This window comes from Leptopilina heterotoma, unplaced genomic scaffold, assembly GCF_015476425.1.
Source record: "Leptopilina heterotoma isolate Lh14 unplaced genomic scaffold, ASM1547642v1 Lhet_74, whole genome shotgun sequence".
Lineage (NCBI taxonomy): Eukaryota > Metazoa > Arthropoda > Insecta > Hymenoptera > Figitidae > Leptopilina > Leptopilina heterotoma.
In genome coordinates this window covers 1,502,438-1,525,231 of record NW_025111173.1, presented here as the reverse complement: position 1 = coordinate 1,525,231, position 22,794 = coordinate 1,502,438, and the positions used below count along the sequence as shown (strand labels likewise).

General features: G+C 28.0%; 1 protein-coding gene across 2 annotated transcripts in view; it reads left to right on the top strand.

The window, feature by feature from the left end:
* LOC122510796 (LIM domain only protein 3-like) overlaps positions 1-21,725 on the top strand; it is a 235,980-nt gene extending 214,255 nt beyond the window's left edge. For both annotated transcript variants that reach the window (XM_043625698.1, XM_043625695.1), the window contains exons 4-5: positions 1,771-2,023; positions 20,647-21,725. In XM_043625698.1, coding sequence (XP_043481633.1) covers positions 1,771-2,023; positions 20,647-20,799 — 406 coding nt within the window. In that variant the 3' untranslated portion in view covers positions 20,800-21,725. The remainder of the gene's footprint in view (positions 1-1,770; positions 2,024-20,646) is intronic.
* Positions 21,726-22,794: the final 1,069 nt, after the last annotated feature.

Sequence of the window (22,794 nt, the reverse complement as noted above, 5' to 3'; positions counted from 1 at the left end):
TTCTAGAAAGAATTTTGATTTTTTTCCTGATCATAAAGAATATTCTGATTCACTCTAAAAATTATTAGATAGGTACATACAAAAAAATTTCTATACTTTTATTTACGAATTTTCTTAATTGAAAAATTATTCAAAAATAAAATAATAACATAAAACTAGTATTTCTAGCAATATTGGGATCTAATAAAAGTAAATGTAGGATTCCAACTCTAAAAGAAACATATTTAACTTAGAAAAACACACATTTTTAAAAAAATTGTCAATGCTGGTGTTACTGTCACTTTGTGTGAGTTACTGTCAATCAATGCCCCAATTACTGCAAATGACGTAATTACTATAAGTATTTTGTCTGAAAACTGCTATTCTATTACAATTAAATTCAATTATTATAAATAAAAAGAACTTAGGAGTTTTAACACATTTTATTAAAAAACTGTTATTAATTAAATTAAATTATTATATATTATAACAAGAAAGAAAGGGTAAGAAATAAGAACACATTTTTTAGAAAACGCTCAAAGATTTTTTGTTTCTTTTTTTTTATTTATCAACTTTTTTTTAAAAAGAAATTCTTCTTTTGCTTTCTTCTTTTTTCCAAATCTTTCATTTTTGTTTTTTTTCATTAATTTCTCAGATTCTCTTTGAAATTTTAATTTTTCCGATTTGCCTGACATAACCTCTTCTAGAGCTAATTTTACACTATCTTTAGAATATTGCATTCTACTTCTCTTTGGTTTTTTTTTCTCCACCTTCTTTGGAACATTTTTTTTATTTCGGTTACTCATTGCACTTATTTAACTATTGTTTAAAACCTAAAAGCTAAAACTAAACTACTTAATTTTTTATGTTTTATAATAGATATTTTGAAAAATTATTTATTTTTAAATCGAAGAATACTATTGCAATAAATATTTTTTCTTGAAAGACGAAAATATATATACTTTTCTACAAACGCGTACATGGCATGTCCACAAATCTCTGAAGTAAAATTAGCCACTTTTGTCACTTGCATATTTGAAATTAATATAAAAATTATAAAAATATTTTTTATATGGTTATTTTCATTGTAATTATTTAAATAACATTATAAATAAAATTAATTCTTTCATTACAAAAATTATATTTATACTAAATATTTTAAATCATCATTTTCATTCAAACTGACAGTAATTGGGGCATTTGCAGTAATTGGCACACTTACCCTATTTTCCATTTAAAATTCCAGTCGACTAGAGGCACGTGTTAATATTGTTCAATTTGCTTAAAACATTCAGGAAAATTTTTTTTTTTATATCTTGATTAATTTTTTGGGGTGAGACCGAAGATTTGGAAACATCGCCGAAATAAGAAACACCCTTAAGTGTATGACTAAAACGGATCTTCACTACTTACATGGAAAAATAGAAGATAACAAAAAATAAAATTCTCCATCTGACAAAAAATCAGTTTATACAACTAAAAATAATAATGAATTTGTCTTATACTAAAGTCATCTGTTTCCTATTGAAAATAATAAAATTGGAATTTTTATAATTTATACCTGACTAAATCTGTAAACTGATTACTTTCAGTAGTAAAAATCAGTTTACAGTCGGCCATAATAATCTCTTCATTTTAGTTAGTTATAGCTTTTATCTTTAGTTAAATTATTAATTAAATTTACGACTACTTTGTTACTATTAACTATTTTTTATAAATATAGAATAAGTTATTGACTTTTTAATTTAAATTGGTTTAAATAATAATAAGTGTAAATTTTTTTTGTTTCAGGTTTTGTGTTGGTGATAAGTTTTACTTGTGTGAAAATAAAATTCTCTGTGAGTACGATTATGGAGAGAGATTGGTGTTTGCCAATATGGCATTGCATCCACCTTCATCTTTAGAACATATCAAGAGACAACTGCCCCCCATGCCAACGGGTCCTGGACAAAATTTTCATCACGGCCACAATCCACATCAGCATCAGAATCAACAGACCCAAGTTCTTAGCCAACAAATGGGACAACATAATCATTTGTCTAACGTAAGTAACACAATATGTCATTAATATCAGTTCTTTTATTCACTTTTAACAATTTCACTTAAAATAAATATGGGGTTAACTTTTATATTCAACTTCTTCTTCAATTATATATTAACCTTTAATTTTGACTAGAATGAAGTTTAGTTAAACTTTTTATTTTACTGCACGGAGAGAAAAAACAAGGCTTTTCCCCATGAAAAAATATGCATTTAACGCGTGAAAATTATCACAGTAAAAATTCAGGACGCTCACGGGTTTTCCCTGTGAGATTCTTGCAACGAGCTAAGGCCAATAGGGGCTAAGGCATGGCCTAACCGCTAAACGCAAAAAATTCATCGGGAAATCCGGTGAAACTCCTACCTGAAAAAGGCATGAATTGAAGTCACAGGGAAAAGCCTTGTTTTTTTCTCTCCGTGTGGCTTTGCAAAAAATTTTACTCTTTGTGTACATTTTTTGGTGTATATAAATAAAAACGGTGTATAATTTTTTTTGTTCTTCATTTGCATTTGAGAAAAGGAGTACTTTTCTTGTTAGATAAGTGTCTGGAAAGTAGAACTTTTCTCAATTCCTCTGAAGAGAGTGGCGAAAGTAAATCATGACCTCATATTTTTTCTTGTTCTTTGACCGAGATATATATAGAGAAATTAGGCAAGTAGCTTAATGCCTAGAAATTAAGCTAAATTTTGGCAAATAGAAGAATGGACATGTGGAAGATGTGTATTCTTCTATTTGCCTAGAGTCAATCAGTAATTAAGCTTATTTTCTCGTTATTAAGCTACTTGCCTAAATGGCCTCCGGCAAATAGAAAATTTGACGTGTATTATGTACCAGAGTGTAAGCATCGATTTATAAACAAGTTTTGTAAACATTATTTATTTATTGTCAACTTTATATTTATTGGCAATTTGAATTTTGTATCATTTATTTTGAATTGCATAATATTGAAAATGAAAATTAGTTTCTTGCTATCTGCTTTGAGTAACAGTTAATTTAATAAGTGCTCTGGATAATGGAGAATAATATTGTAAATAAAATTGAATTTGAAAGTAAATTAGAAGAATGTTTTTAAAAAACAAGTAATCGTTGCATGTGGAATAAAAAACAACTCGAAAATGTAACAACAATATTAAAAGATGTAAAGTTATGTCATGACTTCTTCTTTCTCCTCCTAACTTGCCAACTCTACCAACCATATTTTTTGAATTTCATCCACATCATTTCCTATCGCATGTACTCTCTTAATGTAAACTTTTACTCCTATCCTTGCAGTCAATTTTTTCACCTCTTTTCTTACCTCATTCAATCCTACATTCATATCTCTAATCACTATATTCATCTTTCTTTTTTCCTTTTCCATACATTCCACTGTTTTTTATAAATCACTAACTTTTCGATCAAAACCTTCATTTTCACTGCCCTCCCTGATTATTTTTACCATTTTTTCCACATTTCCTGCATCCTTTCTACACTGAAAGAAACTTTGTTACAATATATGATAAAGCTGACAGGAAATTTTAGTATTTTATTTTTCAAACGTAGGACATTCAGGGTTGATATCAAAGATTGATATAATTTTACGAATAGCTTTTAAAGTGAGTATATTCAAGAAATTAAAAGTATTATTTCTTATTCTGAATTTAGAATTTTTGAATATTAATAAAAGTATACGAAAAAAAAGTAGCAACCATGTGAGTAAACAGACGCGCCCATTCGTTATTTACAAAATGTATACGAAAATTCAGAACGATTTTTTCATAATTTGATAAAACTATTAACAAAAAATCAGAACTATAGTATATGGTCGTGACAGCAGACGACCAAATTCTTCGCCAAAGTTTACTCCCTTTTTTACTCAATGATAGACAACAATGGATTTTCTAAATTTTCTTCTTAACACACACACACACACACACACTACCACATATAATGCATTGAGAATTCACATCGGCAAACACACACTAACGACGAAACGCATACATAAACGCAGTGTATAAGACTTCGCATACACTCAGAAAAAGAGTTGGCTGCCATAGCCAATTAAATAGTTGCTATAGCGCGATCCAATTAATTAGATGGGGCAACTATTTCTTGGTTGATACATCCAACTTTTTAGCTGCATTACCTTAACTGCATTACATACATAGCTGGGGTACCTTTTCGCATGGAAACAGTATCCAATAGTTGGATGTGCTAACCAATTGATTGGATCGCGCTATAGCAACTATTTAATTGGTTATGACAGCCAACTCTTTTTCTGAGTGTACAAATACATAATTTATGATATTGTGGAAATATGTGAGCTGTCTTATATACTAAACAGACAGATTTTTCTGCGCTTGTGAGATAGGTGAAAATATATTTAAAAATCCCAATGGGAAATTGACAATGCTCACCAAAGGCTAAATAATGGACCAATATTGGCTGCCAACAGTTTTTTCTTGGTCAAACATTGGCAACTAATATTGGGCTATTATTGCTAGAGTCTTGGGATGATCACGACTTTGCCAAGCATTGGCAGCCAATATTGGATCACTATTGGCTGCCAAGGCAAATGCCGGACTTTCCAAGCCTTGGATATTCATTGGCAACAAAGATTGGACCAATATTAATGACCAATTATTTACCAATGCTTTAAAATTAAATTAATGCTTGGTTATTTCTTGGTTACCAATACTGAACCAACGTTTGAAATCAATATTTTACTAATACTAACACATAGTAAACATTTTTCAAAAAAAAAAAAATTGAATTACTAATCTAGAGAAGGAAAAATAATTAATTTAATTAGAACACTCTGTTAAAAACAGAATGTGATAAAAATCAGACAAACACAAAATTTGTCTAAGTTTTAGAATGCGAGCGTCTCTTCTTATATAGAACTGGTGAAACAACTTGTTAAGGAGAGGAAGAAACTTTGGCGCACCCTGGTGTTCGATTTTGAAATGTCCCGCGCTGCTTCAAAGTAAATGCTCGAAATTACTTTGGATAAGTGCCACCAGAGTGCGCCAAAGTTTCTTCCTCTCCTTAGCAAGTTGTTTCACCAGTTCTATATAAGAAGAGACGCTTGCATTCTCAAACTTAGACAAATTTTGTCTTTGTCTGATTTTTATCACATTCTGTTTTTAACAGGGTGTTCTAATTAAATTAATTATTTTTTTTCTTTAGATTAGTAATTTAATTTTTTTTAAATTTTTGCTATATGTTGGTATTTGTAAAACATTGATTTCAAACGTTGGTTCAGTATTGGTAACCAAAAAATAACGAAGCGTTAATTTAATTTTAAAGCATTAATTATTTGCGGTCATTAATATTGGTCAAATCTTTGTTGCCAATGAATATCCAATACTTGGAAAGTCCGGCATTTGCCTTGGCAAAGTCGTGATCATCCCAAGACTCTGGCAATAGTGGCCCAATATTGGTTGCTATTATTGCACCATCATTGGTACTGCTGGCTCCCAATATAGGACCATTATTGCGCCAATGGTTAATTTCCCATTGGGATGTTTAAAACCAAAAATAAAAATTATAATTAATTAATAAAATATCAAACATTGTATTATGTTTTAAAAAACAATTTTTATTTAACACCTTCAAAATAAAACTGATAAATATAGTTAAGGTCGTACAGACGTAATGGATCGTAGTAAAGCGTCGTGGCGGATTTGTTACTGCTTGTTTAGAGTCAGTTAATTCAGGCAAGACTCATTCGTTCAACTTCGGCAAGTTTTGACAATTCTCGTCAATTTTTTCTTTTAATTTTTCGTGCATTTTCATATCAACTTTATCAAAATTTGAAACTATTACGGACTTAAACAGAATTCTAACTACGGAGTTTGAAATATTTGGTTATAATACTTCTTAAAGGACGTATCAGAATTTGACATTTCGAGTTTTAATACAAAAATTTCTAATTTTGTGAAGATTATACTAAATTATCTTTTCAAATATATTATATTTACTTATTTTACTTCTAAGCCTTCTTAAAAGTAGCAAGGAAAATCCTTACTATACCAAAATGTCCAACACTGGTAACTAAATATACTAAATAGTGACCCTAAAATATTAAATATTGTAACAAAGTTTCTTTCAGTGTAGTCCCTCACTCGGCCATTTCTGCATTCATTATATCTCCTTCTCTTCGTCATCTATACGCACAGGTAATTTCTCAAATGCGCCACTGGACAAATGCGCCACCGGTCAAATGCGCCACATTTGTCATATTTGAGGAAAGTGAAAAGTTTGTTCGAGAGATGGAGCTAGGTGTTCTTGGTGTAGAAATTTGTCAAGTGAATTCAATTTATTGTCAATTTCGCTCCGTATAGTGAAAATAAATTTAAGTGAATGGTTAATTAAATGGAAATTAATTAATTGTTCTATATCAATTGCGGATAACATTTTTTAAGTAAGTTGCTGTTTTTATTTTACATTAATAATAATAATAATAATAATAATAAATATTATTATTATTGTTTAAAGAAATGTGGAAATTTTTCTTAATAACTAATTTATGAAACATTTTATTTTTAAATCGTTTTTATTTATATTTTCTCATGGAATAATTTAATAATTGCTTTAATTTAATAATAAGATTTCTTGATATTTTCAAAAGATCTTTATTTTTATAGAATTATGTATTTTAATTAAATAACGAGATTAAGAATTCTTTGTTGTATTATAGTAAATTTTACTTACCTAATTATAAATTAATTGCCTTTATTTTAAATTTAGAAAGTACTTAAGTTTTCTTGAAGACTAATAAAATATAATTTATTAACAATTGTAATATTGAATATAATTTTCTAATATGAATTTCATATATAATTAATTTTTTAAATTATATAACGTAAAAGTTTTTCTGAATTCACGTTCATACTTTTAGAAATGATAAGACTTCTTACAAAGTTTCAAATATTACGGAAGTTTAGAAAAATTATTCCAATTTTTATTTTATAATTAATGGTATTTTTTTTATATTAAAAACAGTAATATTTTAAAAAGTAATATTTTTTTGGAAACGTTTAATATATAAAAAAAGCAGGCTTCGCACTGACGTACTAAAATCTATACTATTTACTCCTTTTTTTGTCAAATTTCTGACACTTAAAGCTACTTTTTTACAAATTACATTAGTTTCAATCCTCTAATGATTGAAAAAAAAATTATTCTCAATCAATTTTTTGTGATTCGAAAATGAAAATTTATAATTGTTATTGAAAATTCTTTTAAACAATTGTAAATTGAAGAATGTTCGCAATATTTTTAAAAGATTAAATTACCATGTATTGATGCGCAAAACTCCAAGGATTAATTTTAAAAAAGACAAATTAGTAATCTCCAATAATATAGAAATTGTGTAGAATTTTCTGCCAAAATGCAGCCGAAAATCGACTTTTAATCTTAAAAATCCGCTTGAAAGCGTGAAGTTTCTAACAAAACAAGAGAAGATCTTATTTATATATTCATTTGCAATTTTATTTTTCCTGGAACTCGAGTCGATTTTCGTCTGCATTTTGGCATTGAAATAATTTTTTTGCCAATAAATTTATATTCTTAATTTTATTACAATTTTTATACTCACTTTTTAATTTTTCTATAGTTATTAATATAATCTTTCTACAATTTTTCTATAATTTTTCTATAGAATAATGCAATTTGTAATTGTTTTTGTTTATTATTTTTGAGAGATAGGATAGATATTAATTTCGCAATAATAGAGGGGTAAATAATATTCAATACCATTGTCAAATAACACAGGCACACAAAAAAATAAAAAAGTCAAAACCCAGAGGTTACACCCCCCTATCCCCATGCTTTTAGGGTCGCTGAAACCGACCCAGGCGCGAAAGACCAGTGCTGACGATGGGTTGAAACTTGACTGAGTCTTGAACGCCCAGCGTGGGTAACCCAGAGTTGAAGCAGTCTTTATATCATTGTCACTCAATATTGGTTCAGCATGGGACACCAATGTTCGTCCCATGCTCGATTTAACACTCGGTCAAACTTCGTGAGTGAAGCTTCAACATCCAGTCTTTATTCAAGCTTGAATCAATCTTGATAGTTTATTTATTACCGTGTGCACTTAACAGTATTAGATATAAATATTTATAAATTATTTAATATTAAAATATTATTTCTGATAATTTTTAGTAATTTTTTATACTATTTAAAAATTATTATTATTAATTATTATTAAATAATATAATAAGTATTATTATTATTGTTATTAAGATATCAATTGGTAAATAAATGGGTCAGAATTTCTCAAACGGATCACTTTAAAAAAAATAATTTTGTTTTTTATCGAAAATAATTTTTTTTTACTCCTCGTAGAGTAAAAAATAGACCCTGAAAATTTTAGAACAAAAAAAAATTTTTTGTGAATGTTATTAACAATTTAGTTTTTTTGTAGTCTTAAATTAAAAAATTTTTTTCTCGTAAACTATTTGACCGATTTAAAAATTACGATATGGGTTTTCTTCGTCATGAAACAGAGTATTTAAAAATAATTTTGGATTTTAAAAAACTTCATTTTTAATAGTTTTTTATATTAATTGTTTATAAAATGTTAATAACAAATTGTGTTCTGCGTCTCAAAAAAAAAAAAAAAAAATTGCCTAGTATTGCCCACATTCCCCTGAAAACAAAACCGTTTTGAAAAAAATGTACGTTAATTACGAAAAAAGTTATTAAAAAATAACTGTGGCGGTGCACAGCGATTCATGACTCGCAAACATGGCTCTCATGGCACCTGTGAGGCATTATTCCTGAACTGCCCCAAAAATAAAAAAAAGTTCTTGGATTTCCTTTATACTTTGGAAATATGTTACCCTAGTAGGTACAAGTTACTACACCAATTTACAGGTCCAACCCCCCACCCCAATCAAAAGGGTGGGGGGTTGAAATTTCAGCTTAAACTCGAACATGCATTCTTTAAACATTTGTAGTTACTACTTAAATTATTCAATTAAAAAAGTAAGTAGTGTTTTAGAAAGGTTTTTTTGTGTACTTTTAAAATATTTTATTTATATAATAAAAAAAAAATTTTTTTTGCAAAATTTTTTTAAATAAATAGTTTTTTGCAATTTTGCACTCCAGCGCGATGAACAGTGGGATTTTTTTTCAACTTACTATTGAAAATTGTCTAGAAACTACAAATTTTATCGGATGTTCATGTTCTTGATTTAAAATTACTAAGAAATCCATCAAAGTCGATTTTTGAATTTTTAATTGTTTATTTTTTTCTTGTTACTCAAAAATTTATCAAATTACAATATTTTTAGAAAAAATCATGTTAATTTTTTTATTTTTCCATTACACATGATCGAAATCAATTTAAATTAGTCGAGTATGACCACCGGACAATTAATAAAGCATAATACAATTTATTTAAATTGTTGCAAACAATGTTAATTAACAAATAGATTACTTCGGACCTTCTTCATAAAAAAATTGGTTTTTTTGCAGACAAGTTTAAATTTATGTCTAATTTAGTAAAAAACTAATTTACAGTTAAAAATTATCATTAATATTAACAATTATATAAACAATAATCAACTTCCTTTTGTATTTGTAAACATTTTCGTCATTTTTTAAACTTTAAATATTTATATCATATGTACATTCTTTCAAAAACTTAAAAAATTTATTTGCTTAAATAATTACATTTGTTATAAACAAATTTTTCATTTTTAAACAAATAAGTAGCTTTTTTCATCAAACAAAATTTTTTCATTTTTTTATATTTACTATCATAAAAAAGAACTCCTTAATGAAATAGGAATACTATAAATTATTCATTTAATTCTAACGAACATTATAAGTTAACAAATATTTAACTTTGTTCTTTTTTCACAGAAAAAATATATTTATTTATATGCATTTAGATGTAAACTGTTTTAACTGAATAATGGTTTACTTCATTAAAAATATATATATTTCTTAACTTATAATGTTCGTTAGAATTAAATGAATAATTTATAGTATTCCCATTTCATTAAGGAGTTCTTTTTTATGATAGTAAATATAAAAAAAGGAAAAAATTTTGTTTGATGAAAAAAGCTACTTATTTGTTTAAAAATGAAAAATTTGTTTATAACAAATGTAATTATTTAAGCAAATAAATTTTTTAAGTTTTTGAAAGAATGTACATATGATATAAATATTTAAAGTTTAAAAAATGACGAAAATGTTTACAAATACAAAAGGAAGTTGATTATTGTTTATATAATTGTTAATATTAATGATAATTTTTAACTGTAAATTAGTTTTTTACTAAATTAGACATAAATTTAAACTTGTCTGCAAAAAAACCAATTTTTTTTATGAAGAAGGTCCGAAGTAATCTATTTGTTAATTAACATTGTTTGCAACAATTTAAATAAATTGTATTATGCTTTATTAATTGTCCGGTGGTCATACTCGACTAATTTAAATTGATTTCGATCATGTGTAATGGAAAAATAAAAAAATTAACATGATTTTTTCTAAAAATATTGTAATTTGATAAATTTTTGAGTAACAAGAAAAAAATAAACAATTAAAAATTCAAAAATCGACTTTGATGGATTTCTTAGTAATTTTAAATCAAGAACATGAACATCCGATAAAATTTGTAGTTTCTAGACAATTTTCAATAGTAAGTTGAAAAAAAATCCCACTGTTCATCGCGCTGGAGTGCAAAATTGCAAAAAACTATTTATTTAAAAAAATTTTTGCAAAAAAAATTTTTTTTTTATTATATAAATAAAATATTTTAAAAGTACACAAAAAAACCTTTCTAAAACACTACTTACTTTTTTTAATTGAATAATTTAAGTAGTAACTACAAATGTTTAAAGAATGCATGTTCGAGTTTAAGCTGAAATTTCAACCCCCCACCCTTTTGATTGGGGTGGGGGGTTGGACCTGTAAATTGGTGTAGTAACTTGTACCTACTAGGGTAACATATTTCCAAAGTATAAAGGAAATCCAAGAACTTTTTTTTATTTTTGGGGCAGTTCAGGAATAATGCCTCACAGGTGCCATGAGAGCCATGTTTGCGAGTCATGAATCGCTGTGCACCGCCACAGTTATTTTTTAATAACTTTTTTCGTAATTAACGTACATTTTTTTTCAAAACGGTTTTGTTTTCAGGGGAATGTGGGCAATACTAGGCAATTTTTTTTTTTTTTTTTTGAGACGCAGAACACAATTTGTTATTAACATTTTATAAACAATTAATATAAAAAACTATTAAAAATGAAGTTTTTTAAAATCCAAAATTATTTTTAAATACTCTGTTTCATGACGAAGAAAACCCATATCGTAATTTTTAAATCGGTCAAATAGTTTACGAGAAAAAAATTTTTTAATTTAAGACTACAAAAAAACTAAATTGTTAATAACATTCACAAAAAATTTTTTTTTGTTCTAAAATTTTCAGGGTCTATTTTTTACTCTACGAGGAGTAAAAAAAAATTATTTTCGATAAAAAACAAAATTATTTTTTTTAAAGTGATCCGTTTGAGAAATTCTGACCCAAATATTAATATTTATTTAGTGTATAATATTTATATTAATTACATTAGATTCATATCAATAAAGTTAAATTATTATATATTATTTTTTTGCTTGCACAGAGTCAAATATTATTATTTCAAAGTTCAAGAGTTTCGTTTATCTGAAAAATTTTCAGTGAAAAAAATGCTCATTAGGTAGTAATAAATATTTATGCCTATAGTAGTTTTACACTAGGTTTAACTGTTTACTGAATATTATCAAAAATATATTTTTCGTCAAACGCGCGCGACTAAACACAAATAACCTTGAGACGTTGCGATTGTCGTGCTCCCACCATCCCATCTACTCAATGCTTTCCCCTCATGACGTCACAGGCGGGGAGTGTATTGAGTAGATGGGATGGTGGGAGCACGACAATCGCAACGTCACGCTGTAAAGTCTCAAGGTTATTTGTGTTTAGTCGCGCGCGTTTGACGAAAAATATATTTTTGATAATATTCAGTAAACAGTTAATCCTAGTGTAAAACTACTAGGCATAAATATTTACTACTACCTAATGAACATTTTTTTCACTGAAAATTTTACAGATAAACGAAACTCTTGAACTTTGAAAATAATAATTTGACACTGTGCGAGAAAAAAAATAATATATAATTTAACTTATAAAATTATCAGAAAAAATATTTTAATATTAAATAATTTATAAATATTTATATTTAATATTGTACAGTGCACATGGCGAGAAGCCTTCCAGCCTTCTGTGGCCGAGCGGTTTAAATGCGTGCGTTGAGAACTTCCGGTATGCGTTAGGGGGGCGGGGTGCGTGAGTTTCGATCCCACATGCGAGCGAATATTTTTCATTCTTTGTTATAAGCGTTTATATAAAAAAATAAAATTGTGTGTTGTGTCGTGAATAAAAAATGTGAACATGTTTATAAATAATGTTAAAAGTATGTTAAAAATCAAGAAAAAAATGTAACGATTAACAGAAAAATTGTCTTTTTTTACTAAAATTATTTTTTTAAAATTACTATTCAAATGATATTTATTGTTAGTAATATATTCTTATTTATATGAAAATAATATAATTATTACAAATAATAACTTATTGTCATTAAATGTATATATACACACATACATGAATTGAAATAATAACAATAATATTTATTATTATTATTAATAATTCATATATTCACATTATATTGAATAAACGTGAGAAACGAGTAAATTTGGGAACAGTGGAAGCAGTCTTGTTTCAGTCCTGCGTTAGGCGTCCGCAGCATTGATTGAGCATTGATGTCCAATGCTGAATCAAGGCTCGCTCTGCAGTCTGGAATCGGTGTTACATTAAAGCTTCGATCATTCCTGCTCTCGCTGATTCACTCATGCTCAATCAATGTTGACCAATGCTCGGCCAATCTTTATAAAGCCTGAACTCGGCGTCACTTCGCGCCTGGGGAATATGACCATAAAAAATTTTTTTCGTCGGCCATTTTCCCGCTACCACCCCCTTACACCTGCTCCCTGGGGTTGGAATTTCAGTTTTAAAAAAGTGGAGTAGGGTGTCTATTCCTATGTTTTTTGGGTCGCTAACACCAAAAAAGACTACCAAAAACAAATTCTTCCCTCCCTTAACCCCCTACAACCCCCTTAACAACCCCAGGGTGAGGGGTCGAAATTCGAATTTTCGCGAAAAGCCGATTGCGCTGTCTAAACCTACGTTTTTTGGGTCGCTGAAACCAAAAAAGACTATACCAAAATCAAATCCTTACCACCCTCAACCCCCTACAACCCCCTTCAATAATTTTTGATAATTAATATTTAATTTTCAATTTCCCAAAAATCGGTCCGTTTTATTTAAAAAAAATTATTGCAGGGGATAGTAGTAGGGGGTTGAGGGTGTAAAGAATTTGATTTTGGTAGTCTTTTTTGGTTTCAGCAACCCAAAAAACATAGGAATTGACACCCTTCTCCACTTTTTTAAAACTGAAATTCCAACCCCAGGGAGCAGGTGTAAGGGGGTGGTAGCGGGAAAATGGCCGACGAAAAAAATTTTTCATGGTCATATTCGGTTTCAGCGACCCTAAAAACATGGGGATAGGGGGGTGTAACCTCTGGGTTTTGACTTTTTTATTTTTTTGTGTGCCTGTGTTATTTGACAATGGTATTGAATATTATTTACCCCTCTATTATTGCGAAATTAATATCTATCCTATCTCTCAAAAATAATAAACAAAAACAATTACAAATTGCATTATTCTATAGAAAAATTATAGAAAAATTGTAGAAAGATTATATTAATAACTATAGAAAAATTAAAAAGTGAGTATAAAAATTGTAATAAAATTAAGAATATAAATTTATTGGCAAAAAAATTATTTTAATGCCAAAATGCAGACGAAAATCGACTCGAGTTCCAGGAAAAATAAAATTGCAAATGAATATATAAATAAGATCTTCTCTTGTTTTGTTAAAAACTTCACGCTTTCAAGCGGATTTTTAAGATTAAAAGTCGATTTTCGGCTGCATTTTGGCAGAAAATTCTACACAATTTCTATAATATTGGAGATTACTGATTTGTCTTTTTTAAAATTAATCCTTGGAGTTTTGCGCATCAATACATGGTAATTTAATCTTTTAAAAATATTGCGAACATTCTTCAATTTACAATTGTTTAAAAGAATTTTCAATAACAATTATAAATTTTCATTTTCGAATCACAAAAAATTGATTGAGAATAATTTTTTTTTCAATCATTAGAGGATTGAAACTAATGTAATTTGTAAAAAAGTAGCTTTAAGTGTCAGAAATTTGACAAAAAAAGGAGTAAATAGTATAGATTTTAGTACGTCAGTGCGAAGCCTGCTTTTTTTATATATTAAACGTTTCCAAAAAAATATTACTTTTTAAAATATTACTGTTTTTAATATAAAAAAATACCATTAATTATAAAATAAAAATTGGAATAATTTTTCTAAACTTCCGTAATATTTGAAACTTTGTAAGAAGTCTTATCATTTCTAAAAGTATGAACGTGAATTCAGAAAAACTTTTACGTTATATAATTTAAAAAATTAATTATATATGAAATTCATATTAGAAAATTATATTCAATATTACAATTGTTAATAAATTATATTTTATTAGTCTTCAAGAAAACTTAAGTACTTTCTAAATTTAAAATAAAGGCAATTAATTTATAATTAGGTAAGTAAAATTTACTATAATACAACAAAGAATTCTTAATCTCGTTATTTAATTAAAATACATAATTCTATAAAAATAAAGATCTTTTGAAAATATCAAGAAATCTTATTATTAAATTAAAGCAATTATTAAATTATTCCATGAGAAAATATAAATAAAAACGATTTAAAAATAAAATGTTTCATAAATTAGTTATTAAGAAAAATTTCCACATTTCTTTAAACAATAATAATAATATTTATTATTATTATTATTATTATTATTAATGTAAAATAAAAACAGCAACTTACTTAAAAAATGTTATCCGCAATTGATATAGAACAATTAATTAATTTCCATTTAATTAACCATTCACTTAAATTTATTTTCACTATACGGAGCGAAATTGACAATAAATTGAATTCACTTGACAAATTTCTACACCAAGAACACCTAGCTCCATCTCTCGAACAAACTTTTCACTTTCCTCAAATATGACAAATGTGGGGCTTTTGTCCAGTGGCGCAATTGATCCGTGGCGCATTTGACCGGTGGAGCATTTGTCCAGTGGCGCATTTGAGAAATTACCACACATTTTCCAAAACATTTAAAGGCCTTTCTCCAATAGGTTTTAAAAACTCTGCGTCTGCGTCGGTTGCTATAGCAACATATGCTAAAATCAACGCAACGCAGTCATTCGCACACTTTTTAAAACCTATTGGAGAAAGGCCTTAAGGCCTTTCTCCAATAGGATCCCAAAACTCTGCGTTTGTCTGCGAATGACTGCGTTGCGTTGATTTTAGCATATGTTGCCATAGCATCCGACGCAACGACGAGTTTTGGGAACCTATTGAAGAAAGGCCTTTACCTCCCTCAGTGAGACACCGCACTTATTATCATAACTTATACCATACGCGCGCACTACTCAACGGTACCGGAAACGGAAGCCTATTAATTCTAGAAATAGTTAATTATTTTTCCAGCAGGTAGTTTTAATAAAACTTCCTGACTTTCCCTGATTTCCCTTACTTGTGCACGCAAAAAAAAGGTTGGATAATACATCCAATTTTTATTGGATAGAAGGAAATTAGCTGTTATATCTATGTAAAATCATATATGAACAAACGGCGTTGGTTCTAGTGACAATTTTAAATTTATACACCGAAAAAAATCTCGATGGTATTATTAACTATGACTCTATAGTTAATCTTAATCTAGTAAAAGTAATAAGGATTCCTAATCATTATGGTTAGGATCGCTAGGTTGATTCAACAAATTCATGCCTGGCAAAAACAACCCTGCAAATCCTAGTCAAATTGACTAGGATTTTAGTAATTTTGCCTATTTCCATAATGCGCACGCGTCTGCTTCTGTTCTGACAGTGTTTACCTCTATATCTTTCGCGTCATTTATCGTGATTTCGTAAAACGATTTTTTACCATTACTCGCGTCTATTTTTTGTACATAAAATGGAGTTCTTATATACATCAAAATTGCTGGTTTCTCGGAACCTCTGGAAATATAGATAGTCCATGTTTTAGAAAGTAAACTATTTAATTATATTAGTCAATTCGGTCAATTCTTTCAGACTTTTTTGGTTAGGTTTCAATATAAATCGTCGAAATTTTTACGCACGTGGTGACAACATTTTTACTATTTTAATCGCGCAGTGTGTTTGAAAATTTACCTTTGCAATAATTTGTGTATTTAAATTTATTTTCATTTGAATGTCATAAATAATTAAAAATAAATAGTTTTTGACAAGTGTATAAAATTGTGTACTCGAAATGTATAAAACATCTTCTGATTAAGGCTATGTCCAAGTTGTGAAATGTAAACAAACTAAAAGGTTACTACACCAGCACTAAAAACGCAATTTTGCGACAGCCAATTCTCCCACAAAAAATAACATTTTTACACTTTCTTTACGAAAATGGAAAATTAGAGTATCAAAGTTTCCAAAAAAATCATTTTTGAATATAAGCAATAAAAAGCAATTAGTAAAATAACTAATTATAATGAGCTGTAAAATAATATTCTCCTAGTCAATTTGACTATTTTTTCCTGATTACATCGACTAATTTTCCTGGTCACTTTAACTATGCTTGAATCTTATTACTTTGACCAGGATTCTATAGTTGGTTCCTCTCGTAACTAGGAATTGACTACAATTGAAGGGCTACATAAAATAAGGGGACGAACGCGAGGCTTGGAAGGGATACTACTAGTCGGGTAGCAGTGACAAGCCTTGAGCCGCTCGCTGATACCTGACTGACATTATCCCTTTCAACCACGCGTTCGTCCCCTTATTTTATGTATCCCTTCAATTCCTGGTATACGGGTCCTAGGCATTTTTTTCGGTGTACTTATGATTAGTCATTATATCTATTTAGTTGGATACGGTTTCCAACGAGTTGGATGTGGCAGCCAACTGAAATTTGTAAGTCCTGATTCCTATGATGCGCATGCGCTGTCAAGAAGTTGCGACTCGATTCCGACAATTTCGTGCGTGAACGTGAACTGTCAAGACAAAAATACTATAATGGACGAAAACACGATAAATTTTTTGAAAATAATCGCGCCAACAAACTGTGAACATTTAATAACATTGTTAATCGAAAGTGATTAAGTGAAAGTGAAAGTGTCAAGTAATAAAGTAGCAAAATTGAAATCAAAGTTTGTGAAATTCTGTCTTTGCTTTTACAGAGAATCTTATAGATTATGAAACACTATTATCTCTTAAAGAGAATATGATTTTGATAAATTGATTTATTTGTGATGAGGAACAACCGCTCCACGATGAGGAATACCTAACGCGGAAAATTTTTTTAGGTTATGTTTGTTAATTTTAAAGAAAAAAATCATAAAGAGAATTAATTTTCAGTGATAACTAATGATATTTAAATCTTAATTATATCTAAAACATTCAGTAAGAATTAAATTAGTAAAATTAAATAAACAAATAATTTTATTAATATTCATGTGTAAATTTAATTAAATATGTAAAATATAAATGGTTATTTCACTATTAGAAAATAATTGCATTATCCAACTTAAAAGTAGTGATAACGAAAAAATAGACAGTTCACAAAACAAATTGGCTCCCCTATCCAACAGAATTGGATAGTACATCCAACATCTAAGAATCCAATTAAATTGGTTGTCCTGTCCAACTAAATAGATCGCGCTCCAGACACTATCTAAAATAGCTGGGGTATCCAACACATAGTATAGACTGTATCCAACTATTTTTCTGCGTGTGGCAAGTGAATTAATTAATGCACCGAAAAATACTTAAAGGGGGATCCCTTATGAGAAGTGTGCAAATTATGTCAAAATTCAACATTTTTTTTCTCGATTATTTTATTATAAAATTTAAAAAGCCTTTTTGCTTGATGAGAAATATAATTTGAAGTATTAAAAACAATAAAAAATTTTTAATTGTTACATTATGTTAGGCTGTAGAGGGCGTCAAAAACGATGCTTTTATTTTGAGGCGTTCTGCGCTTGCAGGTCTAGGGCCGTCCCCTGTGGTCTAAAACAAAAGACCAAAAGAACTCTTACAGTTGAGGTACTAATCTAGTAGTTAAACCTCAAAAATTACCAAAAAAAATTTTTTAATACTTTTTTTTAATAAAAAATGTCGGAACAAAAAAAGAAAATTTCAATTTTTTTGTTAAAAGTGGTACCATTTTTTTAAATTTTAATTTTTTAAGGTAATTTTAGGTATAACCACTAGATTAGTACCTCAACTGTAAAAGTTTTTTTGGTTTTTTGTTTTAGACCACAGGGGACGGCCCTAGACCTGCAACCGCAGAACGCCTCAAAATAAAAGCATCGTTTTTGACGCCCTCTACAGCCTAACATAATGTAACAATTTAAAATTTTTTTATTGTTTTTAATACTTCAAATTATACTTTTCATCAAGCAAAAAGGTTTTTAAATTTTATAATAAAATAAGCGAGAAAAAAAATGTTGAATTTTGACATAATTTGCACACTTCTTATGAGGGAGATCCCCCTTAACCAAAAACAGTTATAAATTTCATGTTATGATTAAAATTTTTAGTTGTTTCAATTAAAACTTTCGTCATTCTAGAGAAGCTTTTTTCGGGGTGAAATATTGAATAATTAATTCAATTATTTTTCAAAAAACTTTAAATTTCATAAAATTTATTTAATTAATAGATGTTTTAGAGTGTTTTAATAATAATAATAATAATAATATAATAATGTATAATATATAAATATATTATAAATATAATCAAAAATAATAAAATAGTAATAATAGAAGTAATAATATTCACAATTCATTTTATTTATTTATTGACAATCATAAAAACTAGACAAGACCTTTTGTATAATTAGTACTTCTAAATCCTAAATAATGACAATAATAATGAGAATCCCGTGTGGAAAAAGCCCAAGTTCGCCCGAATAGAAGTCGGTTTCTGGTCAGGGGCTAGATGGACTAATTTTTCACGTAAAAGGAATATCATATCTGGTAGGGGACAAGTCGGGTTCAGTTTTTTGAAAGCCTTACTAGGAAATACTTGAATTCTGGACAGTTTAATTTCAACTTAAAAAATTTAAAGTTATTATCTTGACATAAAAGTAATATTTCTTAATCCAGAATTTCTTTTTTTATATTAATAAAGTTTTTACCTGCCACTGAATCTGCATCTTTAGTTGAAAACTGGAATTTTTTTATTTTGACTTCAAAATAACAAACAAATATTTTCAGTTATCAAATTTGACACAATAACATACAATAAATATATAAAAATAGAAAACATTTAAATATAGAAAATATAAAAAAAATTGAAAATTACATTTAAATTAAATTATAATTATATTTCAATTATTTAAATGTAGATCATATAAAATTTTTGAACTTTTCAAAATTTAATTATTTTCTGTCAAACTACACTGCTGATTAACAATAAAATATAGAAAATTAATACTGTTTGTGTTTATAAACGTGTATTTTATATTAAAAGAAAAAGTAATATGTGTAAAAGTTTAGCAAAGTAAAATTCAATTATGCAAAAGGTTTAACAGAATAATTGTTTAGGTTACAAAAACTTAAACAAAGTTTATGTGTAAATTATATTTTTACCTCGATAAATTATCTTGTTTGAAAATTCTTCAGAATATATTCTTTTTTTACAGTTGAAATTATTCTTCTATTTCTGCTTCGAATTCTAATCTTATTGGTTATAAAAAAAAGATAAAGTTTTTTAACCCTAAAAAATGACAGTTATAAAAAAGATGAATAATTTCACATTATTATTTTAACCTTTTAATTTTCAGGAAACCAAAGACATAAAAACAAAAAATTTTCCAAACATTTCCTGTGCATTGAATAGCTTACTTTTTCTTTTAAAAATAAAATTGAAATTTGAGCAAGTCTTCTTTGAAGAGGTTGCTTTTTTAAAACCTAGTGCGAGCAGTTATTGTTCCAGGATGTCAATTTGACATTTCAATTTGTTTTTGCATATAAAACACAAGTTTAATTACGAATTAGTTAAAAAAAATAATTTTCAAAAAACCATTATAATATTAGTCAGGCCCTAGTAGAGTGTTCTTAGATTTCGCCCAAATAGCCACCGAATAAAATGGTGTATCAATTCTGGCTGGGATCCAGCCAGAAGCCCGATAAGTGCCCAGGTTACGTCTATGATCCCTTCCCATAACACGACTAGCGCCCAACTTTAAGTCGGGCTCCCCGGCCATGGCACGGCTAGAGCCCAGATTCAATTTCCACACGGGATAAGAACATAAGGAAATTTCAAACGATTTTAAAATTAAATATAAATGCGAATAAAATTGAAATTTTTTTTACTATTCTGAATGTGCAAAAATGATTGATATAAAATTGAAGAAATATTCAAATAAAAATGTTGTTTTAAAAGGAGGATTGTTTCTTTCGTTTTACAGGGTCAAATGTCAGGTGGAACGCCTACGGTGAATGGCACAGCAATTGGAGTGGGCCCCAGGGGGCCAGGTGACATGAATAATAATGGACTCTCAGGCCCAGGAATGGGGACAGTAAAACCACCCCCAATGTCGATGTCGGCACCGACGAGCTGAGACGAGGCGCAGCCTCCCTTAAAAAAGCTGCGATGCCTCGACGGATACTAAGAAAAAAGTGGTTTCTCGTCCTTCATTCAAGAATTAAATTTAAATTCTTGATGAACTGCAAAACAAAATCGTGATCATCCTCCAAATTTTTTCCAAAACTTTTTTCAATTTCACAGAAATAAATTGGAGTGCTTTTTTTTAAAAAAACCTTAGAATTCGTTACAATGATCGATTATAATAATCTTCACTTTGAATCGAATACCAAAAAAGAAAAAAGAATCGTAATTTTCTTCGATCCAAAAAGAAAACAACGTAAAATATCGATAATTTTTAACGAATTCAAAAATCAGAAAATCGAACGGTGTGATAAAAAATAAAATCGCATTAAAAAAAAACTTGTTATTCAAGTTGAGTATATAACTGTGATTGGACTTGTGTTAAAACGGACATAACGATATAATCCGATGCAGCTGGAATATAATTCAAATATAAGGAACGTTATTTGATTTTAAAAAGTCGTGTAAGATATTTCTATAGTGATAATAAAAAAGGTGTAAATGTTGGACAATCGGAGTGCGAGAATTTGTAAATACACGATGTATTAGATTGTTGTATGCGTGAGGAAGATAGAGTGAAAATGATCGAGTATGCGAAATATGAGTTTTTGCTCTTGAATTTTTAATTGTTTGTTGTTTTTTTCATCGTTACCTCAAGAATCGCGCGAAAATTTCTAAAATGTGCCATTTATTATGTAGAAAAGTTTATAATATTTTTAATTCTCACTAGACAAATTTTTCCTCAAAAAATTTTCTATCATGTTTCCTTCTATTCCATGTGGAATAATTTACGGAAGTGATGTTTTAATATTTTCTGAATAATTTTTACATGGATTTACAAAAAAACTTTTTTATCTCATTTCTCTTTTCATTAAAAAAATGTTTATTCCATTTTTTTCTACTTTTTAATTTTTTTGAGGAAAATTATGATAATTTTTATCTCTTTTTATGTTTATGTGTTATGAAGGTGAAATTGAATTGATTCAATTTTAAAAATATTTGAGACTTTTATTTGAAAATTATTGTTTAGTTAGTGAAAAAAATCTGAGTTATAATGTTTAGAAATACAGAATGAAATGAAATTTTTTTTCTTCTTTTTTTCTTGTTTAGTAAGCAGAAAAAAAGCGCGAACTGAGTTCCATACAGCTAACACCAAAGATTATAGATTATTTACCCCTCGAATGTTTTTCGTTTGTAACCTCGTGTAATTTTAGAATTCCCACGACAAAATATATTTATACTTCATAAAAAAAATAAATGAATCAATGTGATTTTAAATGTGTATATTAATAATTATTCAATTCTTTCATTTTTCAGCGAAAAAAATATATTAATTTGAAATTGCTTTTAAATTGGAAATTTTTTTTTACGAATGTTACTAACTTTTAAGAATTTATAAATTTACGATTTGCAATCTATAAAAAATATTGTTTACTTTTTTATTCACGAGGGGTTTTAGTCAGATTTTTTATTGTTGCGAAAGCCAAAAAGAAAGCTAACGATACCAAAAGAATGTTAAAGCTTTTAAAATGTAACAATAAAAACAATTTTTAATGTGGAAACCTTTGACACGCATGAGAAAAACAAATCTTTTATTCACAACAGAAAAATGTCTCGTCGACTACATAATTTCCTAAAAAAAGAATAAAAATCGTATATTTTAGGATTAAAAAAATTCAATAAAACATTTTTACATTACATTTAAAGTTTTAAATAGCATTCAAGTTTATTTGTTCTAAATGATTATATTTTATTTGCTCTAATCTTTCTATTGAAACATATTTAAATTTAAAAAAATAGTGGAACATTTTTTTTCCTGCAAATAAAACGAAACATTTTTCTAAATATTTCGAGAGAGAAAGAGTGAGAGAGAGGGGGGATATGAAATAAAACATAATCGACGATTGTATATTACTGCTCTGTATAATTAAGTACAAAAAATTCAACA